Source organism: Schistocerca nitens, chromosome 4 (assembly GCF_023898315.1).
Source record: "Schistocerca nitens isolate TAMUIC-IGC-003100 chromosome 4, iqSchNite1.1, whole genome shotgun sequence".
In the NCBI taxonomy this organism is placed as follows: domain Eukaryota; kingdom Metazoa; phylum Arthropoda; class Insecta; order Orthoptera; family Acrididae; genus Schistocerca; species Schistocerca nitens.
This window is the reverse complement of record NC_064617.1, coordinates 706,850,691-706,877,934: the sequence shown is the minus strand read 5'-3', so window position 1 is coordinate 706,877,934 and position 27,244 is coordinate 706,850,691. Positions and strand designations below refer to the sequence as shown.

At 46.6% G+C, this 27,244-nt stretch overlaps 1 protein-coding gene across 1 annotated transcript in view; it reads left to right on the top strand.

The window, feature by feature from the left end:
• The window catches only part of LOC126252525 (protein yellow-like), a 43,145-nt gene extending 16,779 nt beyond the window's left edge, over nt 1-26,366 (top strand). Inside the window, exons 4-5 of the mRNA XM_049953421.1 lie at nt 3,734-4,048; nt 26,046-26,366. Of these exons, the coding sequence (XP_049809378.1) occupies nt 3,734-4,048; nt 26,046-26,366 (636 nt within the window). The remainder of the gene's footprint in view (nt 1-3,733; nt 4,049-26,045) is intronic.
• The last annotated feature ends 878 nt before the right edge of the window (nt 26,367-27,244 follow it).

Genomic DNA, 27,244 nt, shown 5'->3' with positions numbered 1-27,244 from the left:
TAAAAGAGTGAAGACCAAAACGATAATCGATACAACGATTATCAGTCTCGACAACTATCATTTTTTTCTGTATTCACCGCATTGCACTGAAGCTCGTAGAGCATATACCTTTGTTTAAAAATTTGATTCCGATAGGAATGAAATCCACCCCTCCCTTCCCCAGATGCAAACGACCGCTGTAGCACAGATACATACTTCTTATTGTAAAATCTACCTTTAGTTAGCTTATTGAAGATAATTGGAAAACTTCAAAGTCGACTTTCTCGAGAGTTTTTGAGATTTATCTCGAAGTGCTTCGGATTATGTGTAGTTGAGTTCTGGACTTCACGTACAATAAATAAAAAATACAGAAATCCTTGTAAGTAGATTTATTTCACTGAAGTTGGTCTAGCACATTAACATGGACTGATGACACATACAGAGTATCATTTGCTAAATAGTGTTGTTTAATAGCGATACAATTGTGCCCAATTGTGTCAACAGACGTAGAAATAATGAGGAAAAGCAATCGTCTTGGTGACTGTTTTAATAAAATTCTAAGTCTTCAACTTGTACTATGCAATAATGTAGTTTGTGTTTACAAGCCATAAAATACTGTACGAACACTTGCAGTGTTTTCTTCTGAAGTACACGCGGCTTCCGCCGTTTAGATTTCATATACCAAAAGACGCTGTTAGAAGTGTGGTTAAATATAGACTTCCGTCTGGAAATCTAGGCCTTGTGGCTCAAAATATAAATACTATTTGCCAGGTAAGCAATCAATTAGACCTACATTATAATAGCATCTACAAATGAACATAAGTATTGGGTTGTGCATAAGTTCGTCGCCTTTTTCCAGGAGTTTAATAAACACAATAGACACATGTAACACAGACTTTAGCGATCGATTACATTGTCTACTACACTATGAGCAGGAGACTGTCAACGCTGGCTTAGCTTTTAGATGGTGCGACTGTAGAAATGACGTGGTTTGGAGGCGAAGAAATCGTCGAGCCATTTTCGGAGCACATAATCATCTGGAAAGGGAGTTCCTAGGAGCTTGTTGGAAAGAGTGGCGAAAAGTTACAATCTGAGGATGCCAGATCAGGTGAATAAGGGAGGTGCGGAATGACTTCCCAACACACCTCCTGTATAGTGTTTTTCATCAGTCTCTCATTATTAATATTTGTGTGACATCTTATGCGACTTAACTGCTAAGGTCATCAGTCCCTAAGCTTACACACTACTTAACCTAAATTATCCTAAGGACAAACACACACACAGACTCATGCCCGAGGGAGGACTCGAACCTCCGCCGGGACCAGCCACACAGTCCATGACAGCAGCGCCTTAGACGTCAATCTCTCAGAATTCTGACGGACGTTATCGTGGACTAGCGGCTCTTCACGCAGTCTGGTCGTTGTTCTTGGACTGCTTCTACACGACGTCTCAGCTGTCGACAGTAAATGTCAGCAGTAGTGGCTACATCTCTGGGAAGCAATTCGTAGTACACCACACCGTCGCCGTTCCATCAGTTGCATAACATTATCTTTTGTGGATGCGTGCAGGTCTTTGTGCAGGTATTTTCATCTATGTGTGGGCTCAACCATTTCTCTCTTTCCCTTACGTTAGCATAAAGACACAATTTCCTGCCACCATTAATGATACAAGATAGGAATGGTTGTCGTAGCTTACGAGCCAATTGATGACGAGCAAGCAGAGATGCGCATATGACCACACGCTGATTTCTGTGATTTTGACTTAGAGCATGCGGTACCCATGCATCCCACTTTTGAATCTTCCCCACTACAAGTAAATGTCGCACGATGGTGTATTGACTACAGTTTATCACATTTTCCATTGACGTGGATCTCCATCAAATGAGAAAGCCGTTTACTTGCCATGATCAGTCCAAAAACATTATCCCTAGTTACGGCGAAAATGTTCCTCGCTGCCTCTGCTGCTATCAACTCTCTATTGAAACCAGATACAAGAACATGTCGGACATGTTCCAATTTCTCTACTTCGCACTCCATTTTCTAGTGTCCTCAACATCCCTCACTCCCCCGAATGACAAAATGACGATATGTAACCTAAGGTGGCGATAGTGTACTACAAATAAAAAATGACAATTGATGAACCCATAGCATTTGGAGCACCACCATGCAAAGATAAACACTACGAACTTATGCACCAGCGTAACATCAAAAATAAATCACTAGCCATTAAAATTGCTACACCACGAAGATGACGTGCTACAGACGCGAAATTTAACCGACAGGAAGAAGATACTGTCATATGCAAATTATTAGTTTTTCAGAGCATTCACACAAGGTTGGCTTCGGTGCCGACACCTAGAACGTGCTGACATGAGTAAAGTTTCCAACCGATTTCTCATACACAAACAGCAGTTGACCGGCGTTACCTGGTGAAACGTTGTTGTGATGCCTCGTGTAAGGAGGAGAAATGCGCACCATCACGTTCCCGACTTTGATAATGGTCGTATTGTAGCCTATCGCGATTGCCGTTTAACGTATCGCGACATTACTACTCGCGTTGGTCGAGACCCAATGACTGTTAGCAGAATATGGCATCGGTAGGTTCAGGAGGGTAATACGGAACGCCGTGCTGCAACCCAACGGCCTCGTATCACTAGCAGTCGAGATGACAGGCATCTTATCCGCATGGCTGTAACAGATCGTGCAGCCACGTCTCGATCCCTGAGTCAACACATGGGGACGTTTGCAAGACAACAACAATCTGCACGAACAGTGACACGATGTTTGCAGCAGCTTGGACTATCAGCTCGGAGACCATGGCTGCGGTGACCCTTGACTCTGCATCACAGACAGGAGCGTTTGCGATGGTGTACTCAACGACGAACCTGGGTGCACGAATGGCAAAACCTGATTTTTTCGGATGAATCCAGGTTCTGTTCACAGCATCATGATGGTCTCATCCGTGTTTGGTGACATCGCGGTGGACGCACATTGGAAGCGTGTATTCGTCATCGCCATACTGGCGTATCACCCGGCGGGATGGTATGGGGTGCCATTGGTTACACGTCTCGGTCACCTTTTGTTCGCATTGACGGCACTTTGAACAGTGGACGTTACATTTAAGATGTGTTGCGACCCGTGGCTCTACCCTTCATTCGATCCCTGCGAAACCCTGTCCAGCAGGATAATGCACGACTGCATGTTGCAGGTCCGGTACGGGCCTTTCTGGATGCAGAAAATGTTCGACTGCCGCACTGGCCAGCACATTCTCCAGATCTCTCACCAACTAAGAACGTCTGGTCAATGGTGGCCGAGCAACTGGCTCCCACAATACGCCAGTCACTACTCTTCATGAAGTGTGGTATCGTGTTGAAGCTGCATGGGCAGCTGTACCTGTACACGACATCCAAGCTCTGTTTGACTCAATGCCCAGGCGTACAAAGGCCGTTATTACGGCCAGACGTGGTTGTTCTGGGGAACTGATTTCTCAGGATCTATGCACCCAAATTGCGTGAAAGTGTAATCATATGTTAGTTCTAGTATAATATATTTGTCCAATGAATACCCGTTTATCATCTCCATTTCTTCTTGGTGTAGCAATTTTTATGACCAGTAGTGTAGTTGTGTTTCGTTGATCCTATAGTCCACGCAACGAATCACTTTTTGGTGCACTCAGTAAAGCAAGATGTACACTGAATGTAGAATGATGTCACCAGTTATTTAGTGGCGGCATTGACCGACGGCTTTGTACACAGGTGGAGCCTTGCCCAACTGGTGGCGCGGTAGCCTACAGCACGGACTCGTTTAACTACCGGCTGACGGTGACAGACCTCACTAGTGGGGCCTCTAAACACCTGCAGAGTGAGCACTACTCCACCAGGCGTCGCTCCCTCACTAGGGCGGGTGGATCCTGCGCGTACCCGCCGTTTGGTCTTGCTGGTATTGCGGCGGACAACAGCTGCGATGGCAAGATGTACATGCAGTCCTTCGCCAGCAACATCCAAGATGTACTCGATAAGAAGGCCATACGCGATGCCAAAGACGGTCAAGTTATGGACGAAAACATGCAGGTAACGTACTCTTTAGTGGTATACAACACAGCCCATGCACAGACTTCAAATATACCGCCCTGGTAGATTCAAAGCAGGTGAAAGATTTCATACAAGAGATTAAGCTAATATTAAAACAATCCATCGGTCTGCTCGTGCCTAAATACTAAACAGTTTAACATTCAAGTGAAATCATTTTCTTGTGTATTTAGTAGAAAAGAAAAGTGGATCATCATTATCAAAGTTCTGTCGTAGACAGATCCTTACATGTAGGGTCTCCATATTAAAACTGCTGTCAACGTACAGCTAACAGTGAAGAGTGAAGATTCTAGCACATTTACTAACAAATCTTTTAAACACAATTATGATAGCTCGTAAATAACTAAAGCCGACAACATCTATTTATAAGAATGAATGACAACACTTATTCAATTCCGTAAGTCCGATGGTGATGATAGATAGTAGTTTCGTCACTAAAAACATATTTAGCACATTAAATAACAAGAACGCGTTGGAGAGATTAACACTTACACTCATGTGTCCTAGTCACCCAGTGTTTCTAATGGCGAAAAAGTTATATCTCCGTTGTTGAGTTCTGTCGAAGGTATACGCTATGTGATCAAAAGTATCAAGACAACCAGAAAAGATACGTTTTTCATATTAGATTCATTCTGCTGCCACCTACTGTCAGGTACTCCATATCAGCGACCTCAGCAGTCATTAGAACCGTGAGAGAGCAGAATGCGGCGCTCCGCGGAACTCACGCACTTCGAACGTGGTCAGATGATTGGGTGTCACTTGTGTCATACGTCTGTACGCGAGATGTCCATACTCCTAAACATCGCTACGTCCACTGTTTCCAAAGAGATAGTGAAGTGGAAACGTGAAGGGACACGTACAGCACGAAACCTCACAGGCCGACATCGCCTGACAGCGACCGCCGACAGTTGAAGAGGACCCTAATGTGTAATAGGCAGACACCTATCCAGACCATCACACAGGAATTCCAGACTGCACCTGAATCCACTGCAAGTACTATGACAGTTAGGAGGGAGTTGAGAAAACTTGAATTTCACGGTCGAGCGGCTGCTGATAAGCCACGCATCACGCCGGTAAATGCCAAATGACGCCTCGATTGGTGTAACAAGCGTTAACGTTGGAAGACTGAAACGTGGTGTGGAGTTACGAATCACGGTACACAATGTGGCAATCCGATGGCAAGGTGTGGGTGGGTATGGCGAATGCCCTGTGAACGTCATCTACCAGAGTGTGTAGTGCCAGCAGTAAAATTTGGAGGCGGTGGTTTTATCGTGCGGTCGTGTTTTTCATGGAGGTGGCTTGCACTCCTAGTTTTGCATGGCACTATCACAGCACAGGCCTACAATGATATTTTACGCGCCTTCTTACTTCCCACCGTTGAAGAGCAATTTGGGGTATGGCGATTGCATCTTTCAACACGATCGAGCACCTGTTAATAATGCACGACCGGTGGCGAAGTAGTTACACGAAAATAACATCCCTGTAATGGATTGGCCTGCATAGTGTCCTGACCTGTATCCTACAGAGCAACTTTGAGATGTTTTGCAACTGCTACTTCGTGCCAGCCCTAACAGACCGACATCGAGACCTCTCCTCGGTGAAGAATGGGCTGCCATTCCCGGAGAAACATTCCAGCACATGATTGAACGTATGCCTGTGAGACTGGAAGCTGTGATCAAGGCTAATTCCAGGATTACCGACGGAGGGCACCACGTACCTGTAAGCCATTTTCAGCCAGGTGTCCGGATACTTTTGATCACGTAATATATCAAGTGGTATCTGTAACGGTTATCATATCGAAACTATATGAATCACAGAGAAATGGTATTAGCCTCTTACAGCCACATAATATCCGTTTCATTTACTATTTAACGTAAGTATACATGTTTGTGTACAGTAAGCTGTTTAATTAATATCGTAAGAACATGACCAGAAAACTGAAACTCGCCAAGTTTCTGTTGTAGAAACAGCACCGAAGCGTCGAAGATACCGACAATTTCGGTAATCATATTTTTCTTAGCTCTCATAGATAACGTTAAACTTGAATCACATCCACCTTGGATGGAAGTGGTCACTTGGAAAGCTTCAGTGCGTGACATCATTCTCGCCTGAACTCCGCCGCGTCCTGGCCACAAATCAACTTGCAGTTCAGTAATGTACAGACCAACAGCTTTGTACCCATTCTGTCAACTAGGTCTCTGAGCTCTCCTGCTACCTTCCAACTCATCTTAACCACTGACAGCAGAAGGTAGGCGCTATCCTGACGAGGATCACAGCAAAAGTAGTTAACAGAGGCGGGATTTAGAGTAGAAAACCTAATTGTGACTGCAATGGAATGGAGCTGAAAATGGCGTGTAGCAAGGCGACTGGGAGGCACGTACATCAAGTAGGTTCATTACAGAATAGCGAATAAGAAAGACCGAGACAACGACCGTACGGCAGGTGTGTAGACGACATTAAAAAACACAAAAAAGCATTGCTGATTAAGTTTGGATCTACATGTCTAGTCGAGTGTTAATACAAGATGGGGATGATGATGAAATTGAATGGAGGGAGAAGAAGAAACTGTCAAATCATAGCCCACTATAAAATAGTACATTGGTGGGGCTGATTAATGTCGCCATTCGACGGAAGATACTGACAACACAGTAACACATCAGACCACGAGACATTGCGGGGAAGGTCGGAATTTAATATAGTACTTTAAAAGAAGCCTGTCCTGGAATTATTCCATTATGTCATTTCCCCTCGCCTCCTCACTACTGATGATTAAATTTTTTCCAACTTCAGAATTTGAACCGACTATCTCCCACATCAAGCACGAGAAGGGCTCCCGTCTTTAACCACCGCCAGAGATTGTGACTGAAAAAGGCATCGCAGTGCTAAGACAATGGATTCGCTTTCGGGAGTAAGCCCTTTGTGGCCATCCAAATGTGGGGTTTCTATGGTTTCCCTAAACTGCTTAAGGTGAATGGTGCGATGGGACACAGCGTACATCCTTCCCAAAACTGTCCCAACCCAAGCTTCTGCACCATCGCTAAGGAACATTCTGTTCCTGGGACCATAAACACTAAACACCCTTGTTTGCTACCGTTCATTCATTGCTCAGCTATGTAAACGCATCACTACGAACTAACATAATGTAGCGATGTTGTCGCTTACGTTACAGGGAGTCCAGCAAAGGACCCCCTGATTTCATAATTAAATTTGTCGAAAACTAAGATCAATAAAAGAATGAAGAAAGTATTTGCTTATTGCAAATTTTATACACTAGCTATACACAAAAAATAGTTCGAAAAGCTGCTAACAGATGATCCCTGCAATCGCAATACGTAGTGCACCGCAGCACAAAGCTGTCAGTTCCATAAAACATGAAATGATGTCAGCGTACCGAAGGAAAATTTTGAAGTCATGTATTCCATTGAACAACGTATTTCTGTGGTAATGGAATACCACAGGTCAGAACACAGACCTACGGCAACAAGGTACAATTTTCAAAGACAATTTAATGTTGCAAAAGAATATGATACGAAAACCTTTCGCAAGCTCTTCTCCAAATTACAAAAGACAGGCAACGTGTCTGATGATCTAGCGCCGTATGTTGATCTCAGGCTAACTGTAGTTAGACCTGAAAATGTAGCCACGGTTTCGGCAATTATTAAGCAAAATCCAAGGAAATGCGTCCGAAGAACTGTAGCAAAGACTAATTTGAAGCCGGCCGGAGTGGCCAAGCGGTTCTAGGCGCTGCAATCTGGAACTGCGCGACCGCTACAGTCGCAGGTTCGAATCCTGCCTCGGGCATGGATGTGTGTGATGTCCTTGGGTTAGGTAGGTTTAAGTAGTTCTAAGTTGTAGGGGACTGATGAGCACAGCAGTTTAGTGCTCAGAGCGATTTGAACCATTTTTGAACCACTAATTTGAAACGTTCCGTTGCGCATAAAATGCTGAAACAGAGCTTACACATGTTTTCATTCAAAATCCAAAGCCACCAGCCCATACCTGTACGAACTGTGCGGTGGAAGACTGACTTGCGAAACGCATTCTCACGAAGACTGATAACGAAGGATTTGATGTTGGCTGCATTTGGTACTAGGGTGAAGCACACTTACACCGACATGGACTCGTGAATAAACTACACTGGCGATTTTGGGGTTCCGAAAATTCCCGTTTGTGTAAAGCAGGAGCACTGTATTCTTTCAAGGCTATTGATTGGGTTGCGGTTTGAAGCAGAGGAATCAGTGGTCTTCTCTTCGTGCCAGGAACGATCACCAGTGAACGTTGCGTTGCAAATTTAGAACAATTTGTCGCCCATAGCTCGAGATAGTCGATCGCCCAAGCAATGAGTCGTTCATCGAAGATCGCATCGAAATGGTGTTTCGCTGTCTTGATGAATACTTCGGGACTAGGGTCACTGCGTTTGATTGTTGTAAATTTACTGCCACAAGAATGGATTAGCCTCTATATTCGCCCGATTTTTCTCCGTGTGACCCCTTTTTGTGAGGAACATTGAACGACACCGTCTACCGGAACCATTCCAGTGCGTTGGACAAGCTTGACGATCTGTGTGGGATATTAATCCATTTCTGATCACACGCTACAGCGCTACAGGATGTGAAGGCAAATTTCATTCTTCGTTTGCGCCGTCTCTGTACTGCGAGTGGTGGACATTTCAAAAAGACAATAAACATATGTTTGTCACACTAGTCTACCGACCTCATATTTCAGGATATTTAATTTTAAAATTTTAAAATGAGGGTCTCCTTCGCTGGCCATCCTGTACGACACCAGTAGAATACAATAACAGTCTGTGCCGTTCATCAGTTGTCAGTATCCACGAGGAAGTTTTCACCTCTTCGTAAAAGTATGGCTGTTGATGATCCAGCGTGCCAGAAATAGCTTTCTTTGGAGCTGTTTCTCGAAAGCTTTTTGCAAAGACGTATTTTTTAACCTTGATATAGGCTGATATACAGGGTGGTCCATGGATAGTGACCGGGCCAGATATCTTACGAAATATGCATCAAACGAAAAAACTATGAAGAACGGAACTTGTCTAGCTTGAAGGGGGAAACCGGATGGCGCTGTGGTTGGGGCGCTAGAAGGCTCTGCCCTAGGTCAAACGGATATCAACTGCGTTTTTTTAAATAGGGATCCCCATTGTTATTACACATTCGTGTAGTACGTAAATAAATATGAATGTTTCAGTTGGACCACTTTTTTCGCTTTGTGATAGATGACACCGTAATAGTCACAAACGCATAAGTACGTGGTATCACGTAACATTTCGCCAGTGCGGACGGTATTTTCTTCGTGATACATTACCCGTGTTAAAATGGGCCGTTTACCAATTGCGGAAAATGTCGATATCGTGTTGATGTATAGCTATTGTGATCAAAATGCCCAACGGGCTCGTGCTATGTATGCTGCTCGGTATCCTGGACAACATCATCCAAGTGTCCTGACCGTTTGCGGATAGATACGTTATTTAAGGAAACAGGATGTGTTTAGCCACAAGTGAAATGTCAGTCACGACCTGCAACAAATGATCATGCCCAAGTAGGTGTTTTAGCTGCTGTCGCTGTTAATCCGCACATCAGTAGCAGACAAATTGCGCAATTATCAAGAAGCTCAGAAACGTCGGTGTTGAGAATGCTACATCAACATCGATTGCACCTGTACCATATTTCTATGCACCAGGAATTGCATGGCGACGACTTTGAACGTCGAGTACAGTTCTGACACAGAGCGCAAAGAAAATTACGGGACGATGACGGTTTTTTTGCACGCGTTCTATTTAGCGACGAAGCGTCATTCACCAACAGCGGTAACGTGAACCGGCATAATATGTACTATTAGGCAACGGAAGATCCACGATGGCTGCGACAAGTGGAACATCAGCGACCTTGGCGGGTTAATGTATGGTGCGGCATTATGGGAGGAAGGATAATTGGCCCCCATTTAATCGATGGCACTCTAAATGGCGCAATGCATGCTGATTTCCTACGTAATGTTCTACCGATGTTACTACAAGATGTTTCACTGCATGACAGAATGGTAATGTACTTCCAACATGATGGATGTCCGGCACATAGCTCGCGTGCGGTTGAAGCGGTGTTGAATAGCATATCTCATGACAGGGGGATTGGTCGTCGCAGCACCATACCATGGCCCGCTAGTTCACCAGATCTGACGTCTCCGGGTTTCTTTCTGTGGGGACAGTTGAAGGATATTTACTATCGTGATATACCGACAACACCTGACAACATGCGTCAGTGCATTGTCAATGCAAGTGCGAACATTACGGAAGGCGAACTACTCGCTGTTGAAAGGAATGTCGGTACACGTATTGCCAAATGCACTGAGGTTGACGGATCTCATTTTGGGGTGGTATTTACAGGTAATTACGCTGTAACAGCATGCGTTCTCAGAAATGATAAGTTCACAAAGGTACATGTATCAATTTGGAACAACCGAAATAAAATGTTCAAACGTACCTACGTTCTGTGTTTTAATTTAAAAAAAACCTACCTGTTACCAACTGTTCGTCTAAAATTGTGAGCCATATGTTTGTGACTATTACAGCGCCATCTATCACAAAGCGAAAAAAGTGTTCCTACGAAAACATTCATATTTCTTTACCCTAGGGCAGCCCCATCTAGCAGGCCAAGCATAGCGCCATCTGGTTTCCCCCTTCAAGCTAGTCAAGTTTCGATCTTTGTAGTTTTCTCGTTTGACGCTTATTTCACAGTCTGCTTTCCGCAGCGCTGCGGCGAGGACGTCTTGTTTACGTCGCGTCCGCGCGGTCGCGATTGCCCGTAGTTGCTTACTAGTGCATTGTCGCTATTTGAGTCCATCACTACCGACGTAACATGGCACATTCATACAGACAAACCACCACCAAGATCAGTTTTCAACCCGATCATGCACGACCGCGAGCTTTTGAAGTGGAACGTTTTCTACGTGACGACGTTAAAATTGAACCGCGAGACATAATTGGTATCCATCTCTCTATTACGAGTAGTGTTGTCTACGTCAAGCTAGTAAGTGACGAGGTGTGCAACAGAATAGTGCGCGCACATGCGAACGATCTTAAATTCAAACATTCTGATGGCCATATTGGGGCAGTCTCTATCGATCACGCGGGGCTTGGCCTCCGTACGATACGCGTCTTCGAACTCCCTTTCGAAGTACCACTGGACGTAGTCACCGCGGCTTTCCAGCCCTACGGCAGAGTGATCAGCCATATGGCCGCAAAATTGAACTGACCAAACATGTTCCGTCATATCTTGTCATCGGCGGATGTAGGGCGATCATTATGTATGGCGGTCAGCCACGCACTTGCTCTGGTTGTGGCCAAGAAGGGCACGTCCGATCGGATTGTCTCCGACGACGGCTTACTCAAATCCCGACAGGTGAATCTATGACTCCTTCTACGGTGACGACCGTTCCTCTCAATTACGCCGAAGTTACACGGGCAACAACCCTTTCCGATGCTGACCACATTAGTCCGATAGCCGCCCCTGATAGCGAGACCATGGATTCTGCAGTACGGGATCCAGCCTCTACAACGGCGCCCCCACCTGAAGATAATCACCGACCGACCTTGCAAGAAGGCGTGAATGCCAGGATGTACATTGACCCACGGGTTGTGCCGACAGCGGCTTTTCTTCCAGACACCGGAGCAGCTGAAGAAATCCACCCACAATCAGATACTGAAACACACGTCCGTAAACAGCGTTCCCCGCGAAAACAAAAGAGACGGCGGCGTGCTCCATCGGACGAGTGTTTGCAGCGATCGTCTGACATGGACTGTGGAAATTCCGACGACGGTACCGGCGGTACAGAGGCCGATGTAACATCAAACTCAACAGATCGCCGTGGTGACGGCTTCAGCCCCTCCGACCCCACAGAACAGCAGTATCACAAGCAGACAGCCGCTGCCGATTCCCAGCCAGCAGAGCCGATGGAGTCAGCGCCGAGTGCCGCAGAAGCCACTAACAGCCACCAACAGCCGTTGGTATTTCATGGCGACTGGGCGGACGACTGTGAGGAACACTCCTCGCCCATCGTGTCGAACGACACGGGGGGAAATTTACCTCACCAGTGTTGATCCTTTCCCGCCATCAGTTACAGTGGCGAGACAGCCTTACAAGAGTATTGATGGCCAACACGGATGCTATGGATAGACCTCAAACTTATCGCGTTGCACCTATAAACATCAACACTATACGGACGCGCGCTAAGTTATCCTTGCTTCAGAATAAGTTGAACTCTGCTTCCATCGATATAGCCCTTCCCCAGGAAGTGTACGTCGACGACTTCCCAGGCATGTACGGTTACGATGCTTGCGTCTCTCCAGCTTCCCCAACAGGCAGCGGTGTCGCTGTACTTCTTCGGGAAGGGATAGTGGTGGACGATATCCTGTTTCTACCAGGGGCAAGAGGAATGGCACTCACAATACTGGGTGTCCGCCTTATCAGTATCTACGCACCTTCCGGGACGGACAAACGTCGCGAACGGTCACGATTCTTTGCGGAAGACGTCGCCCCGCTCTTCCAAGGCCGCCACGACCATCTGGTGTTTGGAGGTGACTACAATTGCGTACTGGCGCCCAGAGACCAACTCACACGACGTAATCCGTGCCCGGAACTCGAGACGCTAATTCGAGACCTGCACATGGTGGACACTTGGGAACATCTTCACGGCCACCGAGCGGGATTCACGCACTTCACGAGTCACTCTTCCAGTCGTATCGATCGGATTTATGTCTCACGCTCTCTCGCTGCTGGAACACAGGATGCGGAACTGTGGCCTGCAGCATTCTCGGACCACTCAGCTTACATTTGTGCCGTCACTCTGCGGCGGCAACAAGTGTGGAGGAGCCGCAGCCCGTGGAAATTAAACATCGCTCACCCGTCGTACCCGGATTGCCGCCAAGCCGTTGAGAATACGTGGCATTCGTGTGAAAATCGCCTCCGTGCATATCCCACAACGATCCGCTGGTGGTTGGACTGCGCCAAACCGGCACTGAGGCGAACGTTGATAACCTACGGTCGCGACCACGCTTCTTGGCGAAGACATACACTCGACTTTTACTTCCGGGTCCTGCGCGACTGCCATGCTATGGCGCCGTCTCCGGAACGACAAACGGCGGTCCACCGTGCTAAGGCTCAGATCCTCGCTCATATGCGACGCCACCTAGAGGGGCTAGTCATCCGCTCGAGGACGCAGGATCGGATTCCGAGCGAACGCCCGTCAATGTTCCACGTCCTTCGTGAACGTAAATGACGCCAACGAGCGCTGATATGCTTCATCGACACGGAGGACGGTCATCGCCTCACCACGCAACAAGACATAAACACAGCGTTCTACATTCATTATTCTCAACTCTATTCCGCTCAGACCCCTGATCCGACAGCGCTGGAGGACGTCTCTCAAACGATTTACGGCACCGTCACCCCGGCAATGGAAGCGGCCTTGATGGAAAAAATTACAGAAGAAGAAGTGATCGACGCCATTAGAAAAGGAGCTGTCAACAAGTCTCCGGGACCTGGTGGCCTCCCCTTTGAATTTTACCGGACTTTTCAATATTTATTAGCCTCCCGATGGACGGACATCTGTCGCGAACTACTATCCCCGGACGTGCCGCTCCCTGCGGCCCTTGTGGAAGGGATGATTATTCCTATTCACAAACCGTCCGGTGCCTCACGACTGCAGGACTACCGCCCGTTGACGTTATTGAACTGCGACTTCAAGATCTTTTCTCGACTGTTGGCGGCGCGGATACGCCAGACCTTACGAAATGTTACCTCACCCGATCAAACGTCATTAGGAGGCGACAATAATATTCAAACGTCACTCAGTGAATATCGTGACTTGATCTCACTGGCGAGGGCATGTCTTCTGAAGGGTGCACTGGCGGCAATCGATTTTAGTCAAGCTTTCGACCCAGTGGACCACGACTATTTGGAAGCGGTCCTCCAACATATGCGGTACGCACAGACATTCGTCACTGTCGTCATGCGACTACTCCGTGGCGCGACGTCCAAGGTGATCGTCAACGGCCGACCTTCGCAGCCCCTCACCATTTCTCGATCGATACGCCAAGGCTGCCCTCTGTCCACTTTACTTTACGCTTTGGCCATGGAACCACTCCTCTGTGGCCTGCGCCAACGACTAACGGGTATGACGTTACGAGACCACACTTTCCGATGTAAAGCGTACGCTGACGACCTGGTGATTGTCATCCGCAACGGCGACGACACCGCTAGCGCACTGAATTGGATAGCGAAATATGGCATGGCCACTGGTAGTCGTATCAACGTCGCAAAATCGGTGGCGATGAACATCGGGCTCGGATTGTCTGAGAACAGTGTCACCCCCTTGCAGCTCAGAGATAGTTTGAAATGTCTCGGCATTGATTTTACAGACGATATACGACGGACCGCTGCTCACAACTTTCGACGGATTTTACGAAATGTTCGGACTGGAATTGCCAACAACCGCCTAAGAGCCCTGGACATCGTCCAAAGGACCCAGTATGTTAACACACATTTAGTGTCACGCATTCCGCACATCGCCCAGATATTACCTATGCCGGTTGTGGTGTCACCGCCAGACACCACACTTGCTAGGTGGTAGCCTTTAAATCGGCCGCGGTCCGGTAGTATACGTCGGACCCGCGTGTCGCCACTGTCAGTGATTGCAGACCGAGCGCCGCCACACGGCAGGTCTAGAGAGACGTCCTAGCACTCGCCCAGTTGTACAGCCGACTTTGCCAGAGATGGATCAATGACAAATACGCTCTCATTTCCCGAGACGATAGTTAGCATAGCCTTCAGCTACGTCATTTGCTACGACCTAGCAAGGCGCCATTACCAGTTTATATTGAGATTGTAATTAATGTATCAACAAGAGCGATGTTCTCCAATTATGGATTAAAGTTAAGTATTCAATCAACTACGTTCTTTTCTTCATAGGATAATTACTTTACCTTGTTCCAGACCTCACGCCAGTCTGCGTGTGTTTAAACGCGTGCATTTCGGCCTCCTCTAGCAACACGGTGTTGGCTCTTCTGCCAACACATCACCGGTGATGTTAGCTCGCCGTATACTTGCGGCTTTTGGGTCCTTCGTGAGTTCAGGAATGCTTTTCAAGATCAAATATGAGACTGACACCCTTCCCCCGGATCGGGGAGGGCTTGGCCTTTATCACGTTCATGACAGAGCGGTCGCCCTATTTGTGAGCACATTAGTCAAACTATGGCACCGCCGTCCGGACAGCCTTACCAGTTTGTTAATAGAAGAACTAGCACCGCCCTCTATGTTGCTACCTGTGTCGATACACCACGTCCCCTCCTCGCACTTCTACATCGGTGTCTATTTCCTCGAATTCAGTTACGTTCGACTTGCCTTACCAGCGACTCAACTGGCGACGGCAAAGACGGTTTATAGGGTCCTGCAACGTGGACGACCCGATAACGTCGTGGAGAGGAAGTACCCGAACGTCAACTGGCGAGTAGTGTGGAGGATAATTCACCACGTAACACTGGACACTGACGTCACGGCGATGTGGTATATCACTGTCAACGGCAAGCAGGTGACCAGATCAAGGCTACATGCGATCCACATGGTAGACTCACCCACGTGCACGAGCTGTGGCGTTCAAGACAACGATGAACACCGTCTTAGCTGTGGCGAGTCTACGGCAGTGTGGCACTTAGTGAGGCAAATCTCAGCATACTTCCTTCGGGTAACGCCGAATCATATCAACCCCAAGACTATCTTATTCCCGGATGAGACGTATTACCCATGCACTAAAACTAATGCAGTGACGTGGCTTCGTGGACATGCAGTGCATTGTTTGTTTCAAGACGGCACTAAGGACACTTTAGACTTTTGGAACTATTTGCAGGAACGACATTGCAAGATCCTCCGTAACCCAAAGTATCGACAATATTTTTCCAATTTTTTGTGGAGTGCGTTCCACGACCCTCGATGTAGCTGGAACATTACTGGTAAGAGAAGCTAAAATTACAATATGGTGATAGAACACTACACGGTACAACGTGGGATCTACTTTCATCATTACGAGAAGTCATACCTGGATGATACAGCAGATGGAGAGTTTCGTTGTGAACCCTCACACTCTGTAGCAGTATTTGCCCCATTTCCTCTTTTTGTCCCCAGTGCGAAAAGGTCTTCGCAGTTTTTGTTTCCCATCCAGTGCTAGATGTAGCAGGTTAATGGTGGTATGGATTCCACCCTTCAGTTTTGTTTCATGGTTTCCTTCGCCCCGCACTTTGCTCTCTTTCTTTATGCCTTTTTCTACAACTATTAGCATGGTTTTAGTTATGTGCGTCCCCAACTCGACGCAACGAGTGCACTTACTAGTTTTCAGTTCCTTACTATACATATATATATATATATATATATATATATATATATATATATATATATATATATATATATATTTTTAAAAAATCACAATAATACACCAACTGCATCCTTTGTACCACATCACATCTCCAGGATGGAAGGGAGGAGACATCGTGGCCAGGCCTCGGGTCACGACCCCTGCCCACCTTGCCTCCGCCAGCCCACTACCTGATCCATCTCCTACAAAAAAAAAAAAAAAAAAAAAAAAAAAAAAAAAAAAAAAAAAAAACGCCAGCCCACTACCTGATCCATCCACTACAAAAAAAAAGTGTGTGGTCTTCCGTTGTCAAGCAGAAGCAGAACATCCGCCATAGCTTGGTGGGCTAACTCGTGGGAGACATGTTTAAGATGTATTGAAGATTGTGAATCCCTGCTTCAAAAAATCAACCATAACCACACAATCTGCATCCCAGTATACTGTAGCCATAATTTTCTCAGCTGGTCGAACAGTTTTGAACTTTTTCTTCTTCGGTGAATTTCTGTGATACAACACTCATTGCCTCTTTGATTCTGGTTCAAAAAAATTAACCCATGTTTTGCACCCGGTCACAACTTTTTTCGGAAACTGAGGCAACTGTTTTTCTTCTCGCTTCACTCTTGGTACCCAAGTTGTACAAACATTTGAGTATCGCAGTTGCCGAATACTCGTCGTCACACTGCCTTTACTGTGAGAGGTAACGGGACACAAATCGCCTGCAGTCACTTGACGCTCAGCACGAATGATATCATCGAGTCACTGGATGTTGTATGGAGTCACTGCAGTCACCTGCCTGCCGCTCCGCATTTCGTCAGCCAGCCACTGTACACTCCATCCAGTCTTTGACGAGTCTGAACGTGCGTTTCACCATCTACATTCAAGAGTTATATCATAGAAAACTGTCTAATACGGATATCGGTGTCGGCCATTTTACAACCGACTGCAGTAGTGGCGTCTGTCGGCAAAGAGAGAAACTATCGAAGTGGATTGGAGAAGAAGCTTTGCGGAATAAGATCCAAATGAAATTTTTCACTTAGAAAACTTCATTTAAGGAGAAAAAAATAGGAGGCATTACTTTTTGACTCGCCTGAAGCGAAAGAGATCGGACGATGGTTTGAAATCATATGGTGGCTGGAGAATCATTTTATGGTTGCCACTTCTCACCGTGTTGGTACTTATAAAAGAGTGCCCATCCAGCGCAGGGTTTCTCTCCGATGTTAGCTCGTTGACCGCTCCACAGAAATCGAGTCTGCCTCTGAAAGCACACCACAGGCTACTGTGGGCCCTTGAATCAGTTACGACCGATGTCGACACTATCCAGGCAACGCGTACCAGCAATTCTGGAGCCGTTGGGTTTGTCTTCAAATCTGCTAGCGGACATGATAGAACTGAAACGTACAGTAACTACTTTACATAGCTTACAAAATATGACTTAGTGAAATCAAATAGACCTGAAAAACGCAACGTTGCCACGATCTTATTGCCATCCTTAGCGTTATTCTGCAGTAATGATTTCGATAGTTACAAATGCTTCAGTTATGAAAATGAAAGAGGACAATAGAAATAATTAATAAATGAACAACAATAATCACTTAATAAAATACTCTCATTCTTCAAGCCCTGTCATGTGGCTAATTTCCCACTAGTTTTCTGCGAGATCTCCTCTGCCATTATCAAGTGGCTGACTGGGAGTGCCACTGTCGTGCTTATACAGGGTGTTACAGAAAGGTACGGCCAAACTTTCAGGAAAGATTCCTCACACACAAAGAAACAAAATATGTTATGTGGACATGTGTCCGGAAACGCTTACTTTCCATGTTAGAGCTCATTTTATTACTTCACTGCAAATCACATTAATCATGGAATGGAAACACACAGCAACAGAACGTATCAGTGGGACTTCAAACACTTTGTTACAGGAAATGTTCAAAATTTCCTCCGTTAGCGAGGATACATGCATCCACCCTCCGTCGTATGGAATCCCTGATGCGCTGATGCAGCCCTGGAGAATGGCGTATTGTATCACAGCCGTCCACAATACTAGCACGAAGAGTCTCTACATTTGGTACCGGGGTTGCGTAGACAAGAGCTTTCAAATGCCCCCATAAATGAAAGTCAAGAGAGTTGAGGTCAGGAGAGCGTGGAGGCCATGGAATTGGTCCGCCTCTACCAATCCATCGGTCACCGAATCTGCTGTTGAGAAGCGTACGAACACTTCGACTGAAATGTGCAGGAGCTCCATCGTACATGACCCACATGTTGTGTCGTACTTGTAAAGGCACATGTTCTAGCAGCACAGGTAGAGTATCCCGTATGAAATCATGATAACGTGCTCCATTGAGCGTAGGTGGAAGAACGAAACTAAAATGAGCTCTAACATGGAAATTAAGCGTTTCCGGACACATGTCCACATAACATCTTTTCTTTATTTGTGTTTGGCCGTACCTATTTGTAACAACCTGTATAGCAGGGCCACCGCCAGTGACGTGACTGATGCCGAGTCCCGCACTAAATACGGCGATGTTTGGTGGCGCGTTCTCCGCGCCCGCTCCAACTCCCAAATCGCAGTGTTCCAGGCCGAAGCCTACTAGGCTACAATTCACCGTCTGTATTGAGGGTGTTGCCCGTAAATTTGATCTCTATCGGTTGATTTGTTACGTTATCTCAGAAGCCTTTCTTGTTTTTAATCGTCGACTGCAGTTCGGTTTCCGTTTTCCAGTGCATGCTTCGTTACAGCTGATTTTCCGGGATAGCGTAGTAGGGAACACCTATCGTGTTCTGTGCGGAGCTATTCAATAGTGTGGACAATCTGGACGACATAGAAGTGCCCACACCCACACTGTATGCAGTATATTTCAGGTGTTCTGAGGCCTACGTCGTCTTTCACAAGCTTTTTTAGTTGCCGGACCTTTGCTGTGGGCCTGAAGACTGTATCGATTTTATGTTTCTTTAGGAGCCAGCTAATCTTCCATGCTATAGAGCCATAAAACGGTAGAAAGTCAGTTTCCTTCGTGTCTCCTCTCAGGCCTTCTGCTTTCGCGGCTTAGATGAAACTGTTTGCGAAATTTGTCTGCTTTTGTAACCGTTTTCCTTCAAAACTTTAAGATAGTAGCTCAATTCCCTCTGCAGGTTATCGGCGTGTGAGACTTTCAGTTCGATGCACCAAGATCGTCAGAACAGACCTTCATGTTCATGAGGACATATGACGGGAGTATCGTCGATGAAGCGATAAAAACAATTACGATTTGCAGGAGCCATGTCCAAGGCGGGGTCGTCAGAATGCTCCATAAACAGGTGTGCTACAAATGGAGGTAATGGGCTCCCTATCAGAACGCGGTCCGTCTGGTTGAAATATGGAGCGTTTAAATAAATCCACGAAGGTATCGTCAAAGAGCGGGGACAGCAAGTCTGTAGAGTTCGTGATGAGGACACACGTGAACGGGGAAACCGTTCGTTGACGGAGCCACAAACTCTCCTACGCCTGGAGCCTCCAAAGCTCTTTAAGTTTTGGAAATCGAATGAGACCAATTCAGGACTGTGTGAAGACCATCTATGACAGTGAACTCAAGGCGTCAGATTGTTACTGACGTTGCAGCACTCGTGTGTTTACCATTGTCATGGTAAACGAGAAGGTGCTCCATGTCGTGGACAAACGCTTATAATTCCAAATTCGATCACAGCACGCTGCTTCTGACGCACCGACATAGCTACTTTACTCGCCATCATGTTACATCCTATAATTCGAAGCCTTACACCCTTTAATTCGAAGCCCTCTAGCGACGGAGTGTTGCAAACATGTAGACATACGAATAAAAATGTAGAACCTTAATAACGTCAAGAGATTTGACATACAAAGTTCAGACGAACTACACTCCTGGAAATGGAAAAAAGAACACATTGACACCGGTGTGTCAGACCCACCATACTTGCTCCGGACACTGCGAGAGGGCTGTACAAGCAATGATCACACGCACGGCACAGCGGACACACCAGGAACCGCGGTGTTGGCCGTCGAATGGCGCTAGCTGCGCAGCATTTGTGCACCGCCGCCGTCAGTGTCAGCCAGTTTTCCGTGGCATACGGAGCTCCATCGCAGTCTTTAACACTGGTAGCATGCCGCGACAGCGTGGACGTGACCCGTATGTGCAGTTGACGGACTTTGAGCGAGGGCGTATAGTGGGCATGCGGGAGGCCGGGTGGACGTACCGCCGAATTGCTCAACACGTGGGGCGTGAGGTTTCCACAGTACATCGATGTTGTCGCCAGTGGTCGGCGGAAGGTGCACGTGCCCGTCGACCTGGGACCGGACCGCAGCGACGCACGGATGCACGCCAAGACCGTAGGATCCTACGCAGTGCCGTAGGGGACCGCACCGCCACTTCCCAGCAAATTAGGGACACTGTTGCTCCTGGGGTATCGGCGAGGACCATTCGCAACCGTCTCCATGAAGCTGGGCTACGGTCCCGCACACCGTTAGGCCGTCTTCCGCTCACGCCCCAACATCGTGAGCCCGCCTCCAGTGGTGTCGCGACAGGCGTGAATGGAGGGACGAATGGAGACGTGTCGTCTTCAGCGATGAGAGTCGCTTCTGCCTTGGTGCCAATGATGGTCGTATGCGTGTTTGGCGCCGTGCAGGTGAGCGCCACAATCAGGACTGCATACGACCGAGGCACACAGGGCCAACACCCGGCATCATGGTGTGGGGAGCGATCTCCTACACTGGCCGTACACCACTGGTGATCGTCGAGGGGACACTGAATAGTGCACGGTACATCCAAACCGTCATCGAACCCATCGTTCTACCATTCCTAGACCGGCAAGGGAACTTGCTGTTCCAACAGGACAATGCACGTCCGCATGTATCCCGTGCCACCCAACGTGCTCTAGAAGGTGTAAGTCAACTACCCTGGCCAGCAAGATCTCCGGATCTGTCCCCCATTGAGCATGTTTGGGACTGGATGAAGCGTCGTCTCACGCGGTCTGCACGTCCAGCACGAACGCTGGTCCAACTGAGGCGCCAGGTGGAAATGGCATGGCAAGCCGTTCCACAGGACTACATCCAGCATCTCTACGATCGTCTCCATGGGAGAATAGCAGCCTGCATTGCTGCGAAAGGTGGATATACACTGTACTAGTGCCGACATTGTGCATGCTCTGTTGCCTGTGTCTATGTGCCTGTGGTTCTGTCAGTGTGATCATGTGATGTATCTAACCCCAGGAATGTGTCAATAAAGTTTCCCCTTCCTGGGACAATGAATTCACGGTGTTCTTATTTCAATTTCCAGGAGTGTATTTTTCAGTACGCCGTTGTATACCAAATATAGGTCTCAAAATGTGTCATAGCAAAAAACAAAATACCTGCACAAAAACTAAATCTAAACTCCATCCGAAAAGGCCTCGGAAGGCCTAACGGTATCAACCTTCCACGCCGATGGGCGTCACTGGATGCAGAGATGGAGTGGCATGTGGTCAGCACACAGCTCTCCTGGCCCCTGTCAGTTTTCGTGACATGGGCCGTTGCTTCTAACTCAAGTAGCACCCAGGTGGCCTCAAGGGCTGAGTTTCCCTTGCTTGCCAACTGTGTTCGCCAGACCCGGACGGTCACTCATCTAACAGCTAACCAAACCCGACAGCGCTTAGCTTCGGTAATCTGACGGGAACCGAAATTACTACTGCGGCAAGGCCGAAGGCAAAACCTCTGAAAGTTTGTCGGTGAAGTTCTGATTCCACCTGTGTATGTACAAATAACGTTACTTTGGACTGGTGGGCACTGCTTCAATTTTTAGCATAAGTGAGCAGTATGTGACGCAATGGAAAAAGCAGCAGCGCGCAGTTGATCTTCGGCCTTTGACTCCTTGGGTATCAGTCTCTCGTCTGCAGCTGCACTTGTTTTTTGAGAGTGGCACTGTTTCGGTGGGTGTGCCTTGTTGCAGTCGAGATAGTCTGGGCGGCGACAGTTCTACGCTAGTTAAAGTGTTTAACTTTCTTTGGGTGCCGACGATTCAAACAGGGCAATTTTGGTGAGTGCTGTCTTTGGCCGCAAAATAATTCTGATGCACATGACAATACTTGACGGTGTCATTTGTTGAGTGATTTCGGCGCTCATTGAATCGTTTAAGGCAACCGGCGAGGTAAGGCGGTAAATTCAGATTCCATTTACTATCTACCATAAATTTTCACTTGTCGCTATTTAATTTCTTCCTATGTCAAATTGCAGATAATGTCACAATTTCAGTTTCAGCATGTATGGTGTGTGTGCTCTTGGACGTGTTTGGAAGGACGGACACCATACATACCAATACACTGGTACACCTGTGGTGTCACCGCTAGACACCACACTTGCTAGGTGGTAACTTAAATCGGCCGCGGTCCTGTAGTACATGTCGGACCCGCGTGTCGCCACTGTGTAATCGCAAACCTAGCGCCACCACATGGCAGGTCACAAGACACGGACTAGACCTCGCCCCAGTTGTACGGACGACATAGCTTGCGACCAGACGTACGAAGCTTTCCTCTCATTTGCCGAGAGACAGATAGAATAGCCTTCAGCTTAGTCCATAGCTACTACCTAGCAAGGCGCCATTTGTATCAGTGCTAATAGCGTACTAAAATTCAAGAGAGATGTATTCCAACAAGAGAATAAAGATAAGTATTAAACGCATCTACGTAATTTTCCTCTTATTCATTAATAAGTCTCCTGTTCCAGTACTTCAAGCCCGTCTGCGTTAGTTTAGCGTGCACCTAGCTACCTCATTGTGTCTATGCTGTATGAGCTAGACACAACAACACCTTCTTAATATAGGGCCCCAGCGAGCACGCAGAAGTGCCACAAATCTAAGTGGCATGGACTCGAACCATGTCTGAAGTAGTGTTGGAGGAAGTTGACACCATGAATTCTGCAGGGCTGTCCATAAATCCGTAAATCGGATGGGGTTGAGATCTCTTCTGAGCAGCTAGTTGAAAGGCATCCCAGACATGTACAATAATGACGAAATAAATCTCGGGTGAATAGCCTGGTATGAGTGTGCATAGGACACAACAATTCGACACTCGACCACGTTGCCATCATCAGATGCGCTGATGTACTGACCGATGGTGGGCCGGCGCCAAGTATATTTGGGACAATCCCCCTCCTCCCTCATGCGCTTCCTATGAGTTGGTGCGGTCCGCGCCCCGCGCACGGTCCAGGTGCAGCGTCCGTTCTCCCGCCATCTGGGCGCTGCGTCCTAGGTCTTCTCGTTCAGGAGGGTCTGCCGGCACCGGTCTCGTTGTTCTTCCTTCCTCCCCCGAAGTCGGTACACTCTGGGAAATATCCTTATTGTTCCTAATCTGGTTGATCGCGGATTCCCACGCCTTGCTAATGATGTAACCGCTGTCACGATTTAGTTGTGGCTCCCTTACTCTGATCTCAATGGCTTCTTTGAAGACACAGTCTCAGTATTTGGAAGTCAGTGTCAGGACTTTGGTTTGGTCATAATCCATGCTGTGGAGTTCCGACAGGCAATGCTCAGGGATTGCCGACTTACTGGCCTGTTGCAGTCTGGTGTGCCGTTGATGTTCTCGGCATCGGTCCTCAATGGTACGAATGGTCTGACCTATGTATACACTACCGCATTGGCAAGGTATCTGATAAACCCCTGATTTACGTAGACCAAGGTTATCCTTGACATTACCAAGAAGGCTCTTGGTTTTGCTTGGAGGACGGAAGATGGTTTTCACTTGGTGTTTACGTAAAATGCGTCCAATTTTTCCGAATAAAGTCCCACAACACGGAATAATAGCCAAGGCCGCCTCCTCCTCAGGTTCATCCTTAGTTTCCGCCGGTGCTGCAGGTGTGGGATGTAGAGCCTTCTGAATTTGCCCTTCCTTGTAACCGTTCCTACGAAACACGTTCTTCAGATGGTCCAATTCTTGTTGGAGACTGTCCCTGTCGGATATGGTGTGAGCTCTGTGTACAAGAGTTTTGAGCACGCCATTCTTTTTTGCCGGGTGGTGGAAGCTATCCGCATGTAGGTACAAATCGGTGTGCCTCTTCTTCCTATACACGCTGTGGCCCAAAGTGCTGTCAGCTCGTCTTCTAATCAAAACATCCCGAAAAGGGAGCATCCCATCCGTTTCGATCTGCATGGTGAACTTAATATTCTCGTGTCTGAAGTTGAGATGTGTGAGGAAGTCTGCCAGTTTATCTCTTCCATGTGGCCAGAAAACGAAGGTATAATCCACATATCGAAATGTTCCATGTACATATTTGCGACAACGGGTGAGAGTGGACTCCACATGGATACTCTTTCTGTCTGCTCGTAGTATTCACCGTCAAATAAGAAGAAAGTTGAATTCAGAACATGTCTGAAAAGGTTGGTGGTCTCTTCGTCAAATTTTTGGCTGATGAGTTCCAAGGATTCTTGTAACGGAACTTTAGTGAATAGAGATACCACATCGAAGCTCACCTGTATGTCAGATACCTTAAACGTAGGGTTGTTGATTTGTCCCAGGAAATCCACGGAGTTATGGATATAGTGTGTACATCTCCCATCGTAAGGGCTAAGCAGTTTTTTGAGGTGCTTGGCGAGAAGGTACGTTGGGGCAGCCCTCGTGCGTAGCTTCTTGGTAATCTCGTCAGGGAAGCCGGAATCCTTGAGAAGCGCCAGAGTCTTCCTCTCGACCCTCTTTGTAGGATCGGTGTCAATCTTGCGGTATGCGCTGTCACAAAGTAGGCCCCGCATCTTCTCAGCATAATCCTCTCCGATTCTCTTCAGTCGGCACTTGTCCCATTCTCGCAGGATCTTTTTCCAGCAGCAGCGATGCCGGAGATTTGATGTTTTACGGGATTCCTGATATTCACCGTCCTGTGGGAAAATCCCCGCTTCATCGCTACCTCTGAGATGCCGTGTCCTATCGCTCCTGCGCCGACTATAACACCACGTTCAAACTCACTTAAATCTTGACAACCTGCCATTGTAGCAGCAGTACCGATCTGACAACTGCGCGAGACACTTTTCGTCTTACACAGGCGTTGCCGACCGTAGCGCCGTATTCTTCCTGTTTACATAACTCTGTTTGTTTTGTCCAAATAATTTCCTCTCCTTTTAAGGTTCATGAATGTATAATTTTGGATTCATTATTGTAACTGGACTAAGTTTCTGTCCTGTTACTCTCATTTGTATCATATTTACAAGGTAATTCCTTATTGATCTAAACATCTTTTGTTGTATGAACGTTTACGTTTATTTTCTGATAGCTTTTTCTTACCTGTCGTTTGAGAGAACTCGTTTTTCTAGGCGCACAAAAATGTTTTGGTTTAATAATGTTATCTGTTTTCATTGATGCTGCCGTGCTTAGGCTAAATTTGAATTCTGTCATTTCATTGTTAGTAATGATCTTTGTTATTTCGAAATCGGAGATTTGTAGCGTTGCATACTTTATCTTTTATTTTATTCTCTATCGTCTGGGTCCTGGAACGTCTAGGTAATAATGACACCCTATCTACTCCGGGGCATTGTGTAACTTCCATATCGTATTGCTCTGCTTTACTGAAATTTTGGGTCATTATGACATTCATCTGTTTCAGATGGCACTACCAGGAGAGCTGTCGGGAATGAGCGGCCCACTGGTGATAGATCCCAAGGGCGAGCTGCTGTTCTTCCCCATACAAGACGACTCTGCCATCTACTGCTGGAACACCAGCAAGCCGCACGACCCTCAGAATTTCCGTTTGCTCATTCAAGATAAACGCCGCATGAAGTATGTCTCCAGCATGCAGATAGACCCTACGAGTGGACGACTATGGATCCTGACCAACCGTTTTCCTTCGTTTGCAACGAATACCGTCGACTATTCAGATGTTATTTACTACATTATGTACATTAGCATAAAAGGAATAGGATGTTAGATTTCCGCACTATGAAGCTCAGATCTCTGGTTAGTCAGTCACGATGTCACGATAGTCCCGACTTTTTACGAAATACGCAATTGTACACAATATAAAAATTATATCATGAAGCAGTTTTATACTATTTCATTCTGGAAATATGAATTAAAAAACGCCTGCAGTCACATTTTTATGTGTTTTATTAAGTACACGATGCATTCCGGATCCTGTGGGCCCATCAGGTGTAATTGATCTTAATACAGGCTTCATTTTTTCTCTTGAATGAGGTGAACTACTTATTGCTGTATTAAAAAGGTTTGATGTTAGGTTATAATTTTCGTAAGTCAAACTCGGAAAAAAAAACATGCGAAACAGCGGAAAAGATGGACAGTCTAAACTTACCACATAATCCAAAGGAAGAGGTTTTAAACTCTTAGTAGCATCATACATTCTTTTCTTCACCCTGTTCGTACACATAACTTCACTCAACAGACACATTTGCATACACATGTTTGTAAACACTTCGCAGATATTTTTGTGCATGGTGTGATCACAGATGAATTCATTCGCAGTCATAAATATTAAACAACTGACATATGAAGGGAATAACTTTAGATAGGTCTTTAAAATTACTGAAAGAACTGTGGTTTGCGAAATCTGTTTGTTCATTTAGCGTAGATTCTGGTTTTTTGTTTTTTTGATTTTGTGGAGGTACATACCCAGTTGTTCTCACAGATTTAGGACTTCATTATGTAGTACTACCAAACTGTTTGCTAAATTTTGACTGACTTTTTTTTTCAACATATGTTGTGTAATAACTGATTTTTCGAAGTGGTTGAGATTGAAAGCATTTACATGTTCTAGAAAACGGAGTTTGAATTTTCTGCCTGTTTTCTCTA